The following is a 14,220-nucleotide window of genomic DNA, read 5'->3' as shown; positions in this document are numbered from 1 at the left end:
AGGTTTTGCGTGGCAGGGTATAGTGGTGCTGACCGAGTATTCAGCGGCACGACATGGATAAGACCAACAACAATTTGACTGGCATAGCAATAATTGTTGGCTTCATTGGCGGCCAAAATTGCCACTCGTTGACCCCGGTTAATATATTCATCATTTCTAATTTAGTCTTTTAGTAAGATGAGAACCTGCTTGTCTTGAAACTTTAATGTTTACCATCACCTTGATTTTTCTTGCCTTTTCGCCTATTCTTTTCAACCGCAATGATATAGAACATACAATGCAGAAGGAGGCCATTCGGCCCATCGAGTCTGCACCACCCACTAAAGCCCTCACTTCCACCCTCACCCCGTAACCCAATAACCCTGCCTACCCTTTTTTGGTCACTAAGGGCAATTTATCATGGCCTTACCTGCACATCTTTGGACTGTGGGAGGAAACCGGAGCACCCGGAGGAAACCCACGCAGACACGGGGAGAACGTGCAGACTCCGCACAGACAGTGACCCAACAGGGAATCGAATCTGGGACCCCTGGCGCTGTGAAGCCACAGTGCTATCCACTTGTGCTGCCGTGCTCCTGACTTTTGGGTCTTGGCTCCTTCTCAATAAAAGGGAACGCCACTGCTGCCGTTAAGTAGAAAGCCGTTAAATAAAACCCTTCCATTGCTCAACTCATGCATATTAATTTTCATCTTCTGTACATATTGTGGCCCAGTTGTTTGTTTTTTGGCAGATAATGATGGGGTGTGGGGAGAATGTTCAAGATGTGCTCCTGGTATTGCCGGCAAAATGTCCATATGGGTTTTACGGCGGGGCGGCCTCAGGGTTCCATCAGCGAGCTGCTTTCTGAATAACACATCAGTACAACACAACCAAGTAGCTGTAGCTCAATACAGGACTCTGGTTGATTCAAGGAGGTTGGAGGTGGCGAGGTAACAGCCTCGGAGGGTTGAGAGTCGCCTGCATCAATTTTGTTTGGTGGAAGAGCATTGCTCCTGACCCCGATAGAGATCACTGACAATCCATTTTTTAAATGGCCATCGCTGTCCATTTGAAGATCACTGGTGAGGGGGCGCAACGCAAAGTGCTAATGGGTGGACAATAGCCTCTACTAATCAATGCTTCACATCTGTAATGGTGTTGTATTGGCATCATAGGATTTGGCATCAGTTGAGAAACACTTTGATTTTAAAATTCTCATCATTGATTTCAAATCTCTCCATGGCTGCGTCTCTCCCAACCCCCCTAACCTTCTCCAGCCACACAATCCTCCAAGATTTCTGATCTCCTCCAATTCTGTAACCTCTCATGCTCACCAAAGCCTCCTTCGGCAGCACCTTCCAAACCACTGCCATCTAGAAGGACATTGTCAGCAGACACATGGGAACCCCACCACTTAGAGGTTCCCCTCCAAGTCACTCACCTCCCTGACTTGGAAACGAAATCGCCGTTCCTTCACTGTCAAAATCCTGGAACCCCCCTCCTTGACAACACTGTGGGCGTACCTTCACCACATGGACTGCAGCGGTTCAATGAGGCAGCTCCCCACCAGCCTCTCAAGGGATCGCCCTCAAGGGATGGACAATAAATGCTGGCCTAGCCAGTGACATCCATATCCCGTAAATAAAATCTCCAGTTTTGGTAACTTCACCACTGGTGGCCATGCCGTCATCCGCCTAGACGATAAACTCTGGAGTTTCTTCCCTAAAATCCTCTGCCTATTGATCTCTCTCTTTTAGGACGCGCCTGAAAGCCTGCAGGACTGGATGTGAGTTAGGAGACCATCTGCAATGTTCTGGAGGAGGGTGGGGTGCACTATATTATGGGTAGTTTCCCATCTTAAGATCCTGTTGGAACTTTAACAAGCCTGGCACTGAGCAAGTGAACAGCTGCCACACTGTTATCCCCTTCACTGCCAACGCCCCCTCCCCCACCCCCCCCCAACTGCACTGCTGTAGCATATTAGGAAAATCAACCCGGCCTTTCAGATGCACACTGTTCAACCAAGAGAGGAACGACTGAAACGACGTGTTTCTGATTGTGTTGGCTTGAATTAAAAACTGTACTGAGAAGCTGCCAAATTTCACTGAGTACGTGGGTCAGTCTAGCATTTACGAACCCGAGCTTCAGCTCCTTTAACAGCGCGTTGGGAATCGGGCTTTCTGATGTGCATAGATTACATTTGCCCCACCAAATAACCAACCAGATTGGTCACGGTGCCCACAACCAGCAGGGAAAATGGCTGCCGGCTCATTTCCACATGAGCAGGAGGCCCGACAACCCTCCAAGCCAACTGGACTCTCACGGCAAGCGCTGGCGGACAGCACTTTTAAAGTAAATGCTTCCGCACAATTGAAAGAAATGAGCCATGCTTAACAACAGTACTCTGACATCTTGATTTAATTTGCTCAATCGCCCCTCAGCTGAATAATGCTATCCGACTGGCTGAAGAAGATCATTGGTTTAATGATGGAGATCAGTGTACCTTCACTGAGGGAGGATGCCCTGAGTGGCATCGCTGCACTGATAGGGGTACAGTAGTGTGAATGGCTGTGGAGGAGTTCGACTGCATTAATAATCCAACAGAAACCCACTTCAAAATTCCACCAGAGCAGGCGATTTAATTTGCAGGCTCTTTTATAATTTAGAAGTAACAGGTTGCATTCGTTAAAGTACCCAAGGAGCTGATTTATTAATGCTGTTCAGTGGGTATTAGCCAGGGATGTGTGACCCCAGTCTTGCAGGAGCACGGTTGACTCTAAGGTGGCCGAGCCTGTCACTCAGCCATTTCTCATTGGAAAAGTCACTACGAAGAGGCAATAAATGCTGGCATTCTGGTAATGAATATTTTAAAAAGGACCTTGTTAAATGCAACCAATCCTACAGTTGGTGGTCTAAGTACCAATTAAATAGGGGAAGGAAAGATTGGAAACGTAAAAATATATTACAAGGTAATTAAGCAGCCTGAAATTCAGACGAGGCAGAAAGATGTGCTGAGCGAGAGCATTATGTTGGCCATCAGCCATTTTGAATTTGGCCCCTCTGCATTACTCCGTGACTGCTCTGAGACTTTAGGGATGTCACCAAGAACCGGAATGTAGTGCAGCTTTGCCAGGTGGCGCTGAGGGTTTTAAAACAAAAATTGTAATTGGACAGCAGACGTGTTGAGGCACTGACTCGAGGCGGACGTGGCTGCAACGTTATTTGTCCAGCGAGTCTGGCTTTCGACCGATGAAGTGATTTAAAATTAAAATGTACCTAATTATAGACTGCAGTCTGAAATTAAGGCTTCAGTTCATGCCAGAACAAATCCTATCATGTTCAGATCCATTATAACATGCCACCTCCAAGGTTATTAATTGTTCCTTGATTGCAGTGGATAGTAAATCCTGATGGAATTCTGCCAAGTCAACTGGATGACCCAGTTTCTCCCGCAAAGCGGAATCGGCATCTGTGTTTTTTTTAATTCTGTGGGCCCCACGTATTTGCATATTTTTTCATTAACTAATCCTTTTTTGCTTAAAAGTTAATAGAAGGATTTTTATTTCCTAATTCAAAAGAGAATCCAAGTTCTCTGGGTAATCATTAATGTATTTAATCACTTCTAGAATACAAATTACTCTGTCACATTTTGATTTCAGGCGCGTTTAATCCTTTTGGGGAAATAAATGCATATTAATGTATGAACTGGGGTTTGCACGCTCCCCGTCGGCCTTTAAGCCGTAAATCAGTGGTGCAGTTGAGCCCCCTCAAGGGTTTCTGTTATTATTGTGCACCTGGATTGGGGCAGCTGCCTTAAGGGGGACCCTTTGCACTTAGTACATTGCCAGCAAACCACCGCACAAGAGAAAGGGCTGATAATGCCTGCAGCAGCCTCGAGTATTGAAGAGACTCCAACCTCTCTTGTAGCAGCTATCTTGCATCGTCCTCCAGCTTTTAGCACAGGGGAAATGTCTCAAAGCACATCCGAAAGGTGAAGCGGTGGCAGGGGTAGACCAAGAGGGACAACTGAAAGCAAGAACAAATATGTTTCTGCTGAGGCTCGCAATCCGGGTTAGCGCTGCAGTGCAGTTCCAAGGGAGTGCTGTGCTGTCAGAGGCGAGTTGGGTTCCATTTTCTCTCGCGATCGGATGCAAAAGTTCCCATGTCACTATTCAAAGAAGGGCGAGAGAATTTCTCTGTCAGGTAACATGTAAAACAGACTCTCGGCTGATTTACTTCATGGGGCCTTGCTGTGTTCAAATTGGTGGCTGAATTTTCCAGTGTTTTTTTTAATAAATTTAGAGTACCCAATTTTTTTTTCCAATGAAGGGGCAATTTAGCGTGGCCAATCCACCTATCCTGCACATAGAACAGTACAGCACAGAACAGGCCCTTCGGCCCTCAATGTTGTGCCGAGCCATGATCACCCTACTCAACCCACGTATCCACCCTATACCCGTAACCCAACAACCCCCCCCTTAACCTTACTTTTATTAGGACACTACGGGCAATTTAGCATGGCCAATCCACCTAACCCGCACATCTTTGGACTGTGGGAGGAAACCGGAGCACCCGGAGGAGACCCACGCACACAGGGGGAGGACGTGCAGACTCCACACAGACAGTGACCCAGCCGGGAATCGAACCTGGGACCCTGGAGCTGTGAAGCATTTATGCTAACCACCATGCTACCCTGCTTTGGGTTGTGGGGGTGAAACCCACGCAGACACGGGGAGAATGTGCAAACTCCACACGGACAGTAACCCAAGGCCGGGATCCGGACCCAGGTCCTCAGCACTGTAGGCAGCAATGCTAACCACTGTGCCACCGTGCTGCCCAAATTTCCCAATGTTGACAACTTATTTCATAAGCACTTCGATGGCTGTAAAATGCTTTGAAGAATCCTAGTGACACGTAAAGCACAATGCTAAATGCAAGCACTTTCCTTTCAATCAGTGGCAACATGGTGGGATTTAGGGAGAGTGTTACAGGGTGCCGGTCCATGACAACTGAGGTAGAGTGAAGTGAAGGGATGTTTAAACGAGGATGGAGATTTTGAATGAACGACTTTGGGCAATGGGAAGCCAACAATGTCAAGGACGAGCAAGGGCATTGAACGAGTCCAGGATTGAGATTTTTGGACGTGATATATTTTAACATGGAAGTCGACAACGCTTTAAACTTCCGGTTTTTGTGTCCATTCTGATGATACTCAACGATGGAGAACTCAAGCAGCTGCTGAATGCAGCACGTAAACAGGTTAAAACACCCAAACCTCTCTCAGTCTACCCCTGCCACCACTTCGCCTCCTTGACGTGCTTTGGGACATTTTTCCCATGCTAGAAGCTGGAGATCGATGCGAGATGCTGCTGTGGGGTTACCCACCGATTACGTTGCAAGAGAAGTTAGAGTCTCTTCCAAGCTCGAGGCTGCCACGGGCACTATCAGTCCTCCCTCTTGAGCGGTGGTTTGCTGGGCATGCAGTAAGTGCGAAGGCCCCCCTTAAGGCAGCTGCCCCAATCCAGATACACACAAAAATTATGGCCATTAGTCAGGAGTAGAACACATATGAACTGCTGTATAATTGTCACTAAAAAATGGCCGCTGCCAATGATTCGAGCCACATCTCCTGGCAGCCATAATGTAGGCTCAATTATTCAGTAATTTATCGTTTGAATATTTCACATAAAATCTGTAGCTCGTGCTGTAAATAGAATAGCCTGAAGTTTGAAATCAAATAAGTGGTGCTTCACGTATGCAATTTTTATGAAGAAATAAAGGATTTGTGCTCAAGGCCTAAGGGGCTTTGTCACAGATTAATCTACATACATAGGTTCTGATTTGAACCCTGTCATTCTAAACAGGTGCAAAGAATGTGGATTAACTTTGAACATGGATTAAATTGTGGTGATGTAGCCCCTGGTAGTTTTAAATATTAGAATTTATCTTTATTGGTCCAGTCATAATGCTTTCACATTAAGGATGTAATGCTGAAAAATGGAGGCTTAAGCACTCAGCTGCCTCCAACATCTTCTCTCCTGTCGTCTCCTCCCAGCCTCCCCTCCCCCATTCATTAATACCTGTAAGCTTCTCAGAATTCAATATCTAACAAAACTCTGGGAGGTAGGATTTGAGCGGCCTGTCTGGAAATGATGTTCGCTGCTGTCTCGTCATCTGTCATTTTCTTATTAATTATTAGACCACTTAAAGTGACAGTGCCCCCCTTCTTCACGCCCCCCCCATCCCCCCACTCCCCCACCCCCCACCCCCCACCCCCCGCAACCTCCCACACCACCAAAATCTTTCTTAAGCTGTCTGGTTTATACTTCTTTTTTTAAAATTTAGAGTACCCAGGGCAGCACAGTGGCGCAGTGGGTTAGCACTGCAGCCTCACGGTGCCAAGGTCACAGGTTCGATCCTGGCTCTGGGGATGTGGAGTTTGCACATTCTCCCTGTGTTTGCGTGTGTTTCACCCCCACAACCCAAAAATGTGCAAACTAGGTGGATTGGCCACCCTAAATTGCCCCTTAAATGGAAAAAATCAATTGGGTATTCTAAATTTTAAAAAATATATATTTTTAAAAAAATTTAGAGTACCCAAATCATTTTTTCCAATTATAGGGGCAATTTTAACATGGCCAATCCAGCTACCCTGCACATCTTTGGGGTGTGGGGGTGAGACCCACGCAGACATGGGGAGAACGTGCACGCAAGCAGCCTGGAACTGCAACGATTCCGGAAGTGAATGTGGACGTGACCTTTGGATACAACCTCCACAGGGTGGCGCGGTGGCGCAGTGGTTAGCACTGCTGCCTCGCAACGCTGAGGACCCGGGTTCGAGCCCGGCCCAGGGCCACTGTCCGTGTGGAGTTTGCACATACTCCCCGTGTCTGTGTGGGTCTCACCCCCCACAACCCAAAAGATGTGCAGGTTAGGTGGATTAAATTGCCCCTTAATTGGAAAAAAATCATTGGGTACTCTAAATTAATTTTTTTTTTAAATTTCAGATTTGTAGCATTAATTCAGTAAAGGCTCAGGTAGTTATCACAGCGAGAGAGAGATGAGAGATTGTGCTGCCTGGGTGAATGGTGAGCTAGCAGATGGCAACACATTCCGACCTCAAGTTACCCAGATTGCAGTTCAACCCGACCTACTGGATCCAAAGAAAACCAAAGTGCCACCTGAAGCCCACCTACTCACTGTGCAGATGCAGGATTTACACCACACCCACTCTATCTCCAATCTATTAACTGAACTGAAAGCCAGTGATAATCAGGAAGGCTAACAAACGTGTTCAAGTGAGAAGGCTCAAGGAAAGTTTGGGTAACTAATTCTAAGAGTTGTGCAAGAAAAGAAAAAGTACCAAGGCTACAGCGAGCCTTGCACCGATTATGTCGGCACAGCGGCACAATGGTTAGCACTGCTGCCTCCCCCGGGTTCGATTCCGGCCTTGAGTGATGGTGTGGAGTTTGCAAGTTCTCCCCGTACCTGTGTAGGTTTCCTCCAGGTGCTCCGGTTTCTTCCCATAGTCCAAAGATGTGCAGGTTAGGTGGACTGAATATCGTAAATTGCCTCTTAGTGTCCAAAGATGTGCAGGTTAGGTGGATTGAATATTATAAATTGCCCCTTAGTGTCCAAAGATGTGCAGGTTAGGTGGGGTTACAGGGATAGGGTGGGGGGAGTGGGACTGGCTAGGGTGCTCTTTCAGAGGGTCGGTGCAGGCTTGATGGGCCAAATGGCCTCCTTCTGCACTGTCGGGATTCTAAACAATGGATAGAGCATTCTATGTTAGCTTGGTATCACCAACAACCTTCAAAGTTACTCCTGTTTTGTCAATTTCCAGACTGGATACAATGCGGTGCAGTGGTAGCATCCCTACCCTTGGACCACAAGCTTCTGGGCTCAAGTCCTTCATCAGGACTTGTTGACCATGGAAGGAGAGTTCATAACACGGTTCAATGGGCTGAAAATCTGCTTGGGAATCCCACTCCCCACCCACTCCCAAACTCCCGCTATTCCCCAAAAAAGGGTAAAAAGGTGCCTGTGAAGAAATGCTAAAAATAAATATCCTGGAGTGGGGATTTCCTGGCTGTTCCTGCCGGAGAGATCTTCTGCATGCGAACAGCGGGGAGCCTCAGTGACAGCTCCAGCACTGAAAGATCCTGTCGCTGGCCAACAGTGGGCCGCCTTCACCACTTCAAATCACGCCGTGGGGGTGGGGGAGTGGGCGGAAACCCCCAACCCCAGCTTATTAGGGGAAAGAAAGAACTTGAATTTTTTAATGGAATGTAGCTGGTGCATTTATTGCCCACCCTACGTGGCACCCATCACAACCTGAAGATGTCCCAAATACAAAGGTTCAAAGACAAGTACAGATGGCATCTAGAAATTTGGCAACAATTAGCGCACCGCAAGTAAGAAAATTACCCGATAACATTTTTAAAAATTGTTTGATGATGGTTGAGGGATAAATATTAGCCATGACATTTCCATATTTGCAAACAGGTACCATGATTTTTCAAAAGAGATTTTAAAAATAAAATGAATGTTGTACTAACCAATGTGATGGCTCCAATGCAGAAATGTCAACTGTCAACGTTAAACACTCCCAGATTCATCGCAGTTAGGTCAAAATAGCAACTTTATCCTGACCTAATGATGCGTCTCAGCTTCCACCACGGAAGAGGAACTTCCACAGCCTCATCTAACATATTCCATTTCAACGGCGGCATGGCCGCACAGTGGGTAGCACCGTTGCTTCACAGCTCCAGGGTCCCAGGTTCGATTCCCGGCTTGGGTCACTCTGTACGGAGTCTGCACGTTCTCCCCGTGTCTGTGTGGGTTTCCTCCGGGTGTTCTGGCTTCCTCCCACAGTCCAAAGATGTGAAGGTTAGGTGGATTGGCCATGATAAATTGCCCCTCTGTGTCCAAAAAGGTTAGATGGTGTTACTGCTTTACGGGGATCGGGTGGAGGTGTGGGCTTGGATAGGGTGATCTTTCCATAGGCTTGTGCAGACTCGATGGGCTGAATGGCCTCCTTCTGCACTGTAAATTTTATGATCTAACACCGGCCATCCCATGGTCAGTGAGGGCAATTGCCAGCTTGTGGTTAGTGAGGGAGGTTTTACGTTGTGGATCAATGTAGTCTGAGAGTTTGATTAAAACTATCCAACTACATACGCCATGGACAATTTTACAGAGTCTGTTGATTGCAGCCAGGAGGCTGCAGGAGGTTTCAAACCTTCAATCTGGGCTGTACCTTGAGGCCAGGTCAAAGAGACAAAACACCTGCTGTTTCTACAGCATTAGCCCTAGATTTCATTTACGTTTGCCGTATCCTGTCCTGAAGAGTGGCAGTTAACCCTGGTCACCTTGTACTGTGCAAGAGGGCCTTCTAGTAAGGTTATTTCCTGATCATACATCAGATGAAAAGGGCAGCACAGTGGCACAGTGGTTAGCATTGCTGCCTACGGCGCTGAGGACCCGGGTTCGAATCCCGACCCTGGATCACTGTCCGTTTGGAGTTTGCACATTCTCCCCGTGTCTGCGTGGGTTTCACCCCCACAACCCAAAGATGTGCAGGTTAGGTGGATTGGCCATGCTGAATTGCCCCTTAATTGGAAAAAATAATTGGGTTCTCTACATTAAAAACAAAAAACAAAAAATACATCAGATGAAGGGCGGCACACTAGCACAGTGGTTAGCACTGGTGATTCGCAGCGCCAGGGACCCGGGTTCGATCCCCGGCTTGGATTGCTGTTTGTGCACGTTCTCCCCGTGTCTGCATGTGTTTCCTCCAGGTGCCCCGGTTTCCCCCCCACAAGATCCAAAAGATGTGCTTGTTATGTGAATTGGACATTCTGAATTCTCCCTCAGTGTACCTGAACAGGCGCCGGAGTGTGGCGACTAGGGTAGGTGGATTGGCCATGATAAATTACCCTTAGTGACCAAAAAGGTTAGGAAGGGTTATTGGGTTACGGGGATAGGGTGGAAGTGAGGGCTTAAGTGGGTCAATGCAGACTCGATGGGCCAAATGGCCACTATCTGCACTGTATGTTCTCTGTTCCAGGGGATTTTCACAGTAACTTCATTGCAGTGTTAATGTAAGCCTACTTGTGACACTATAAAGATTGGGCAAATACATGAGTAGATGTTTGACTGATTTGGTACCTACAAGTTCCCGTAAAGTTTCAATCTTTCAAAAACAGCGTCTTATTAAAAAGAGAATTGAGATACGGATCAGCTGTGATGTAACTGGATAGTGAAATAGGGCCTGAATTTCCTTTTGCAGTTCCTTTGTAAGGATTACTCACGGTGTAACTACCCAGAGGTTTATTCGATAGGTTAATGTTCATTTTATGTACAAGGACAATCAGAGTTCTGTAACATATTTTTAAAATGGGATTTTCCTTGCCCTCTATGAGATATAGATATTCATCACATTTTCTTTCAGATTTTTACATAATGAAATGCTTGTTTCAGCCTCTGTGCAAACAAGTAGTAATCAATAAGAACTTCGGCAAACAGGTTTTTCAATTTGTTTTGGGGGTTTGATGATATCTTTTGGATTTGTAAAGGCCTACTTTTGCAGCACACGCTGTTCTGTGTTCTAGGAATTAATAAGCAGCTTGACTAAACGTTATTAAAGCAGCTGTTCTTTATTTCACGCAATGTCTGTTCTTTAATTCAGTTCCAGGACCTCCTGCGGGAATCAAAGCAGTCCCCTCTTCAGCCAGCAGCGTGGTGGTGGCATGGCTCCCCCCTACCAAACCAAATGGAATCATCCGCAAATACACCATCTTTTGTTCGAGCCCCGGGTCAGGGCAGCCGGTGAGTGGCAAGTTCTCCACCACCCCATTCCCCATCCGTTACATTTAAATGTTAACAATGTGCCCCGAGGACACCAGGAGATTAAAAATCCTTCAACCTTCCAGTCAAACTCCATCTTGACAAGTTCTGTTATTGCAGGAATCAAATGCTCTCTGGGAAACTTTTAATTCTTCTGTAAAACCTTAGTGGATCTTTGCAAGTCTCCGTTCCTTACTGTCTCACATATGTCCAGCCCTTCGTCCTCATTCAACTATTTCACTACCTCGTCTCTTCCGAAATGGAGCTCAAATGGTTTTGTCAAACTCAGGGTCTTCACACGTGCAAAGAGCCTTAATAATCCTTGACTTTATATAAAGCCCAAGATTGGACAAGACTTGAATGCACGAGACAGCCCTGTGGCATCTCCCTTACACTTTCTGCCAGGTTGCACTGATATACTAACTCTATGCACCCACAGTCTCTCTTATTTATACTTTGTAGCTGCCATCATTATTGCTGCTCCTCCTCAGTTTGCTTTCTTGTTCCTGCCAGGCTGCAAACTTACCATCCCACGTCTTCTTCTTTCTCCCTACAATAAGGCTAGGCCATAGCATAGTGGTACTGTATTTACTACCACTTACTACTGATTAATGGACTGTTAATGCTCAGATCCCACAATGGCAATGGGTGGAATTTAGGTTCACTTCATTTCAACAAAATCTGTAATATAAAGCTAGTCTCAGTAGTAGTGACCATGAAACTATCATTGATTCACATAAAAACCCATCTGGTTCACTAATGTCCTTTAGGGATGGAAATCTGCCATCCTTACCCAGTCTGGCCTACATGTGACTCCAGACACACAGCCATGTGGATGACTCCTAACTGCCTTCCGAAAGGGCCAAGCAAGCCACTCAATTTCATGGGCATTGACTACTGGCCTTGCCAGCAAGGCCCAAACCCCATGAAAGAGTAAAGGAAAAAAATCTCACTGTGTTGAAAGGAAGATCCTTCAACTAGTTTCCTATTTAATTCATTCCGTCCAAGAATCTGAAAGTTGTGGAACTCACTGCCTTTTCCTCTTCCAATCCACAGGTTTTGCTAATCACCACCTCTTCGTTTAACTCCTCTTGTGTGTCAGCTGTGCCCCGATGGGTCGTGTTCTCTCCTCTGAGGCAGAAGGTTGTGGGTTCAAGTCCCACTGCACAGCCTTCAGCACACAATTCCATGATGGCACTCCTGTGCCGTACTGAGGGACTGGTGCACTGTTGGGGGTGCCATTGTCTATTAAATTGCGACCCTGTCTGCCCGAGGTGCTATTTTGCAGAAGAGTAGGGCAGTTATCCCTGGCTTCCTGGCCAACATTCATCCCTCGACTAACATCGTTAAAAAAAACAGATCACCTGGTCATTGCAGTTTCTGGGGGCTTGCTATGTTCAAAAAGGCTGCTGCATTTCCTGCAGAAACTCTCCTAAAACATTTTATCAGCTGGGCGGCATGCTAGCACTGTTGCTTCAAAGCGTCAGGGACCCGGGTTCGATTCCTGGCTTGGATCACTGTCTGTGCGGAGTCTCTCATGTTCTCCCCGTGACTGCGTAGGTTTCCTCCGGGCGCTCCGGTTTCCTCCCACAAGTCCCGAAAGACGTGCTTGTTAGGTGAATTGGGCATTCTGAATTTTCCCTCTGTGTACCCGAACAGGCGCCGGAATGTGGCGACTAGGGGCTTTTCACAGTAACTTCATTGCAGTGTTAATGGAAGCCTACTTCTGACAATAATAAAGTTTATTATTAAAGCTCTTTGGGACTTGCTGTGTTCATGAAAGGAGTCATCATACAGATCTAAATCTTCTTTGACTTTCTCGCTGTTTTCAATCTTTGGTTTCCTCCAATACGGGTCTTCCTTGGTCGCCTAATCTTCACCATTGAGTCACTAACCTTTCGTCTTACCATTTCTTACTGGGACATCTGAGGCATTGTCTATCGCCGTGTTACTTTATCCATGAGAAAAAAACCTACAGATAGTGTGCAGGACAACTCCCAGCAAAATTCAAAATATGCAACAATAAAAAAGTCCACAGAAAAATTTGAGAGTAAATTTGAAATTGAATGGTTAAATTGTTAACCACCTCCTTATCATGCTGTGGTATATTATTGTGCAAATAATGATGTGCTAATTATCGATGAGCAGCCTTTGTAATGCAAATGTTTTGCTTTCCCCTGTGAGTGCTTCAGTAAGTGTAGTATGGCCGTATGCTCATTTATCAGTGACTCATCAACGCTATTTCAACAACCCGGACACTCTTCTGTGATTGATGACTGATGTTTCTGAATCTGGGTTATGCAGGCAGAGTATGGCGATATTTACTGAGGCATTTTTCACTTGGCAAAGTGCCCCGTCCGAGAGTTGTTATAGGTTGCCCAGCTGAGCTGTGCAGAACGAGGTTAAACGTGGATGCGGAGACCTCAAGTGTGGCATCTGTTCATCCGTCGCAAAGCTCGCTGTGACGGTTAAGAGATCTCTACCCATTCTGGGACAAGGGAGTGGGGAATCCAGCCTGTAAAAACCTAATTCTGTTCCCATTCGTCCCAGGGAATAATGTAGTGCGTTTCTAGTGCAAAGAACTATTTGGAAAATTGAAACCCTTCCCTGGTGTGAAAGAGTTATTCACCACAGCATTACCTGTTAACATTAGCAACATACTGTATTCAGTGTTGAAACTTTATCAAATACTTTATGGCAGAACAACTAGTCCTTTTCCTCTGGCATTGCCCATGCAATGCCTGTACCATCATTGGGGGCATTGCTTTGAGCCATCTTGGCCCTAAACTCTGGATTTTCCTTCGGATGATCCCTAAAAGGTACTTCGTTAACCAAGTGATTGGTTACCTGACCAAATGTCTCCTTTTCTGGCATGGTGTCAACTTTTGTCTGGTTAGCTCTGGTGAAGTGCCTTGAGATATTTTATTCTGTTAAAGATTTTTTTAAATAAACTTAGAGTACCCAATTCATTTTTTTGCCAATTAAGGGGCAATTTAGCGTGGCCAATCCACCTAACCTGCACATCTTTGGGTTGTGGGGGTGAGACCCACACAGTCACAGGGAGAGCACTGTAGCACAGTGGTTAGCACAGTTGCTTCACAGCTCCAGGGTCCCGGCTTGGGTCACTGTCTGTGCGGAGTCTGCACGTTCTCCCCGTGTCTGCGTGGGTTTCCTCCGGGTGCTCCGGTTTCCTCCCACAGTCCAAAGACGTGCAGGCTAGGTGGATTGGCCGCGATAAATTGCTCTTAGTGTCCAAAAAGGTTAGGTGGGGTTACTGGGTTACGGGGATAGGGTGGAGGTGTGGGTTTAGGTAGGGTGCTCTTTTCAAGGGCCGGTGCAGACTCGATGGGCCGAATGGCCTCCTTCTACACTGTAAATTCTATGATTCTATG

The 14,220-nt window shown here is 46.4% G+C and overlaps 1 protein-coding gene across 1 annotated transcript in view; it reads left to right on the top strand.

The window, feature by feature from the left end:
• The window catches only part of LOC119954158 (Down syndrome cell adhesion molecule-like protein 1 homolog), a 636,717-nt gene that overhangs the window by 518,390 nt on the left and 104,107 nt on the right, over nt 1–14,220 (top strand). Inside the window, exon 20 of the mRNA XM_038779115.1 lies at nt 10,671–10,810. Within this exon, the coding sequence (XP_038635043.1) occupies nt 10,671–10,810 (140 nt within the window). The remainder of the gene's footprint in view (nt 1–10,670; nt 10,811–14,220) is intronic.

This window comes from Scyliorhinus canicula, chromosome 19 (assembly GCF_902713615.1).
Source record: "Scyliorhinus canicula chromosome 19, sScyCan1.1, whole genome shotgun sequence".
NCBI lineage: Eukaryota > Metazoa > Chordata > Chondrichthyes > Carcharhiniformes > Scyliorhinidae > Scyliorhinus > Scyliorhinus canicula.
Note: the sequence above shows the minus strand (reverse complement) of the source record. Positions and strands in the feature narration are given on the sequence as shown.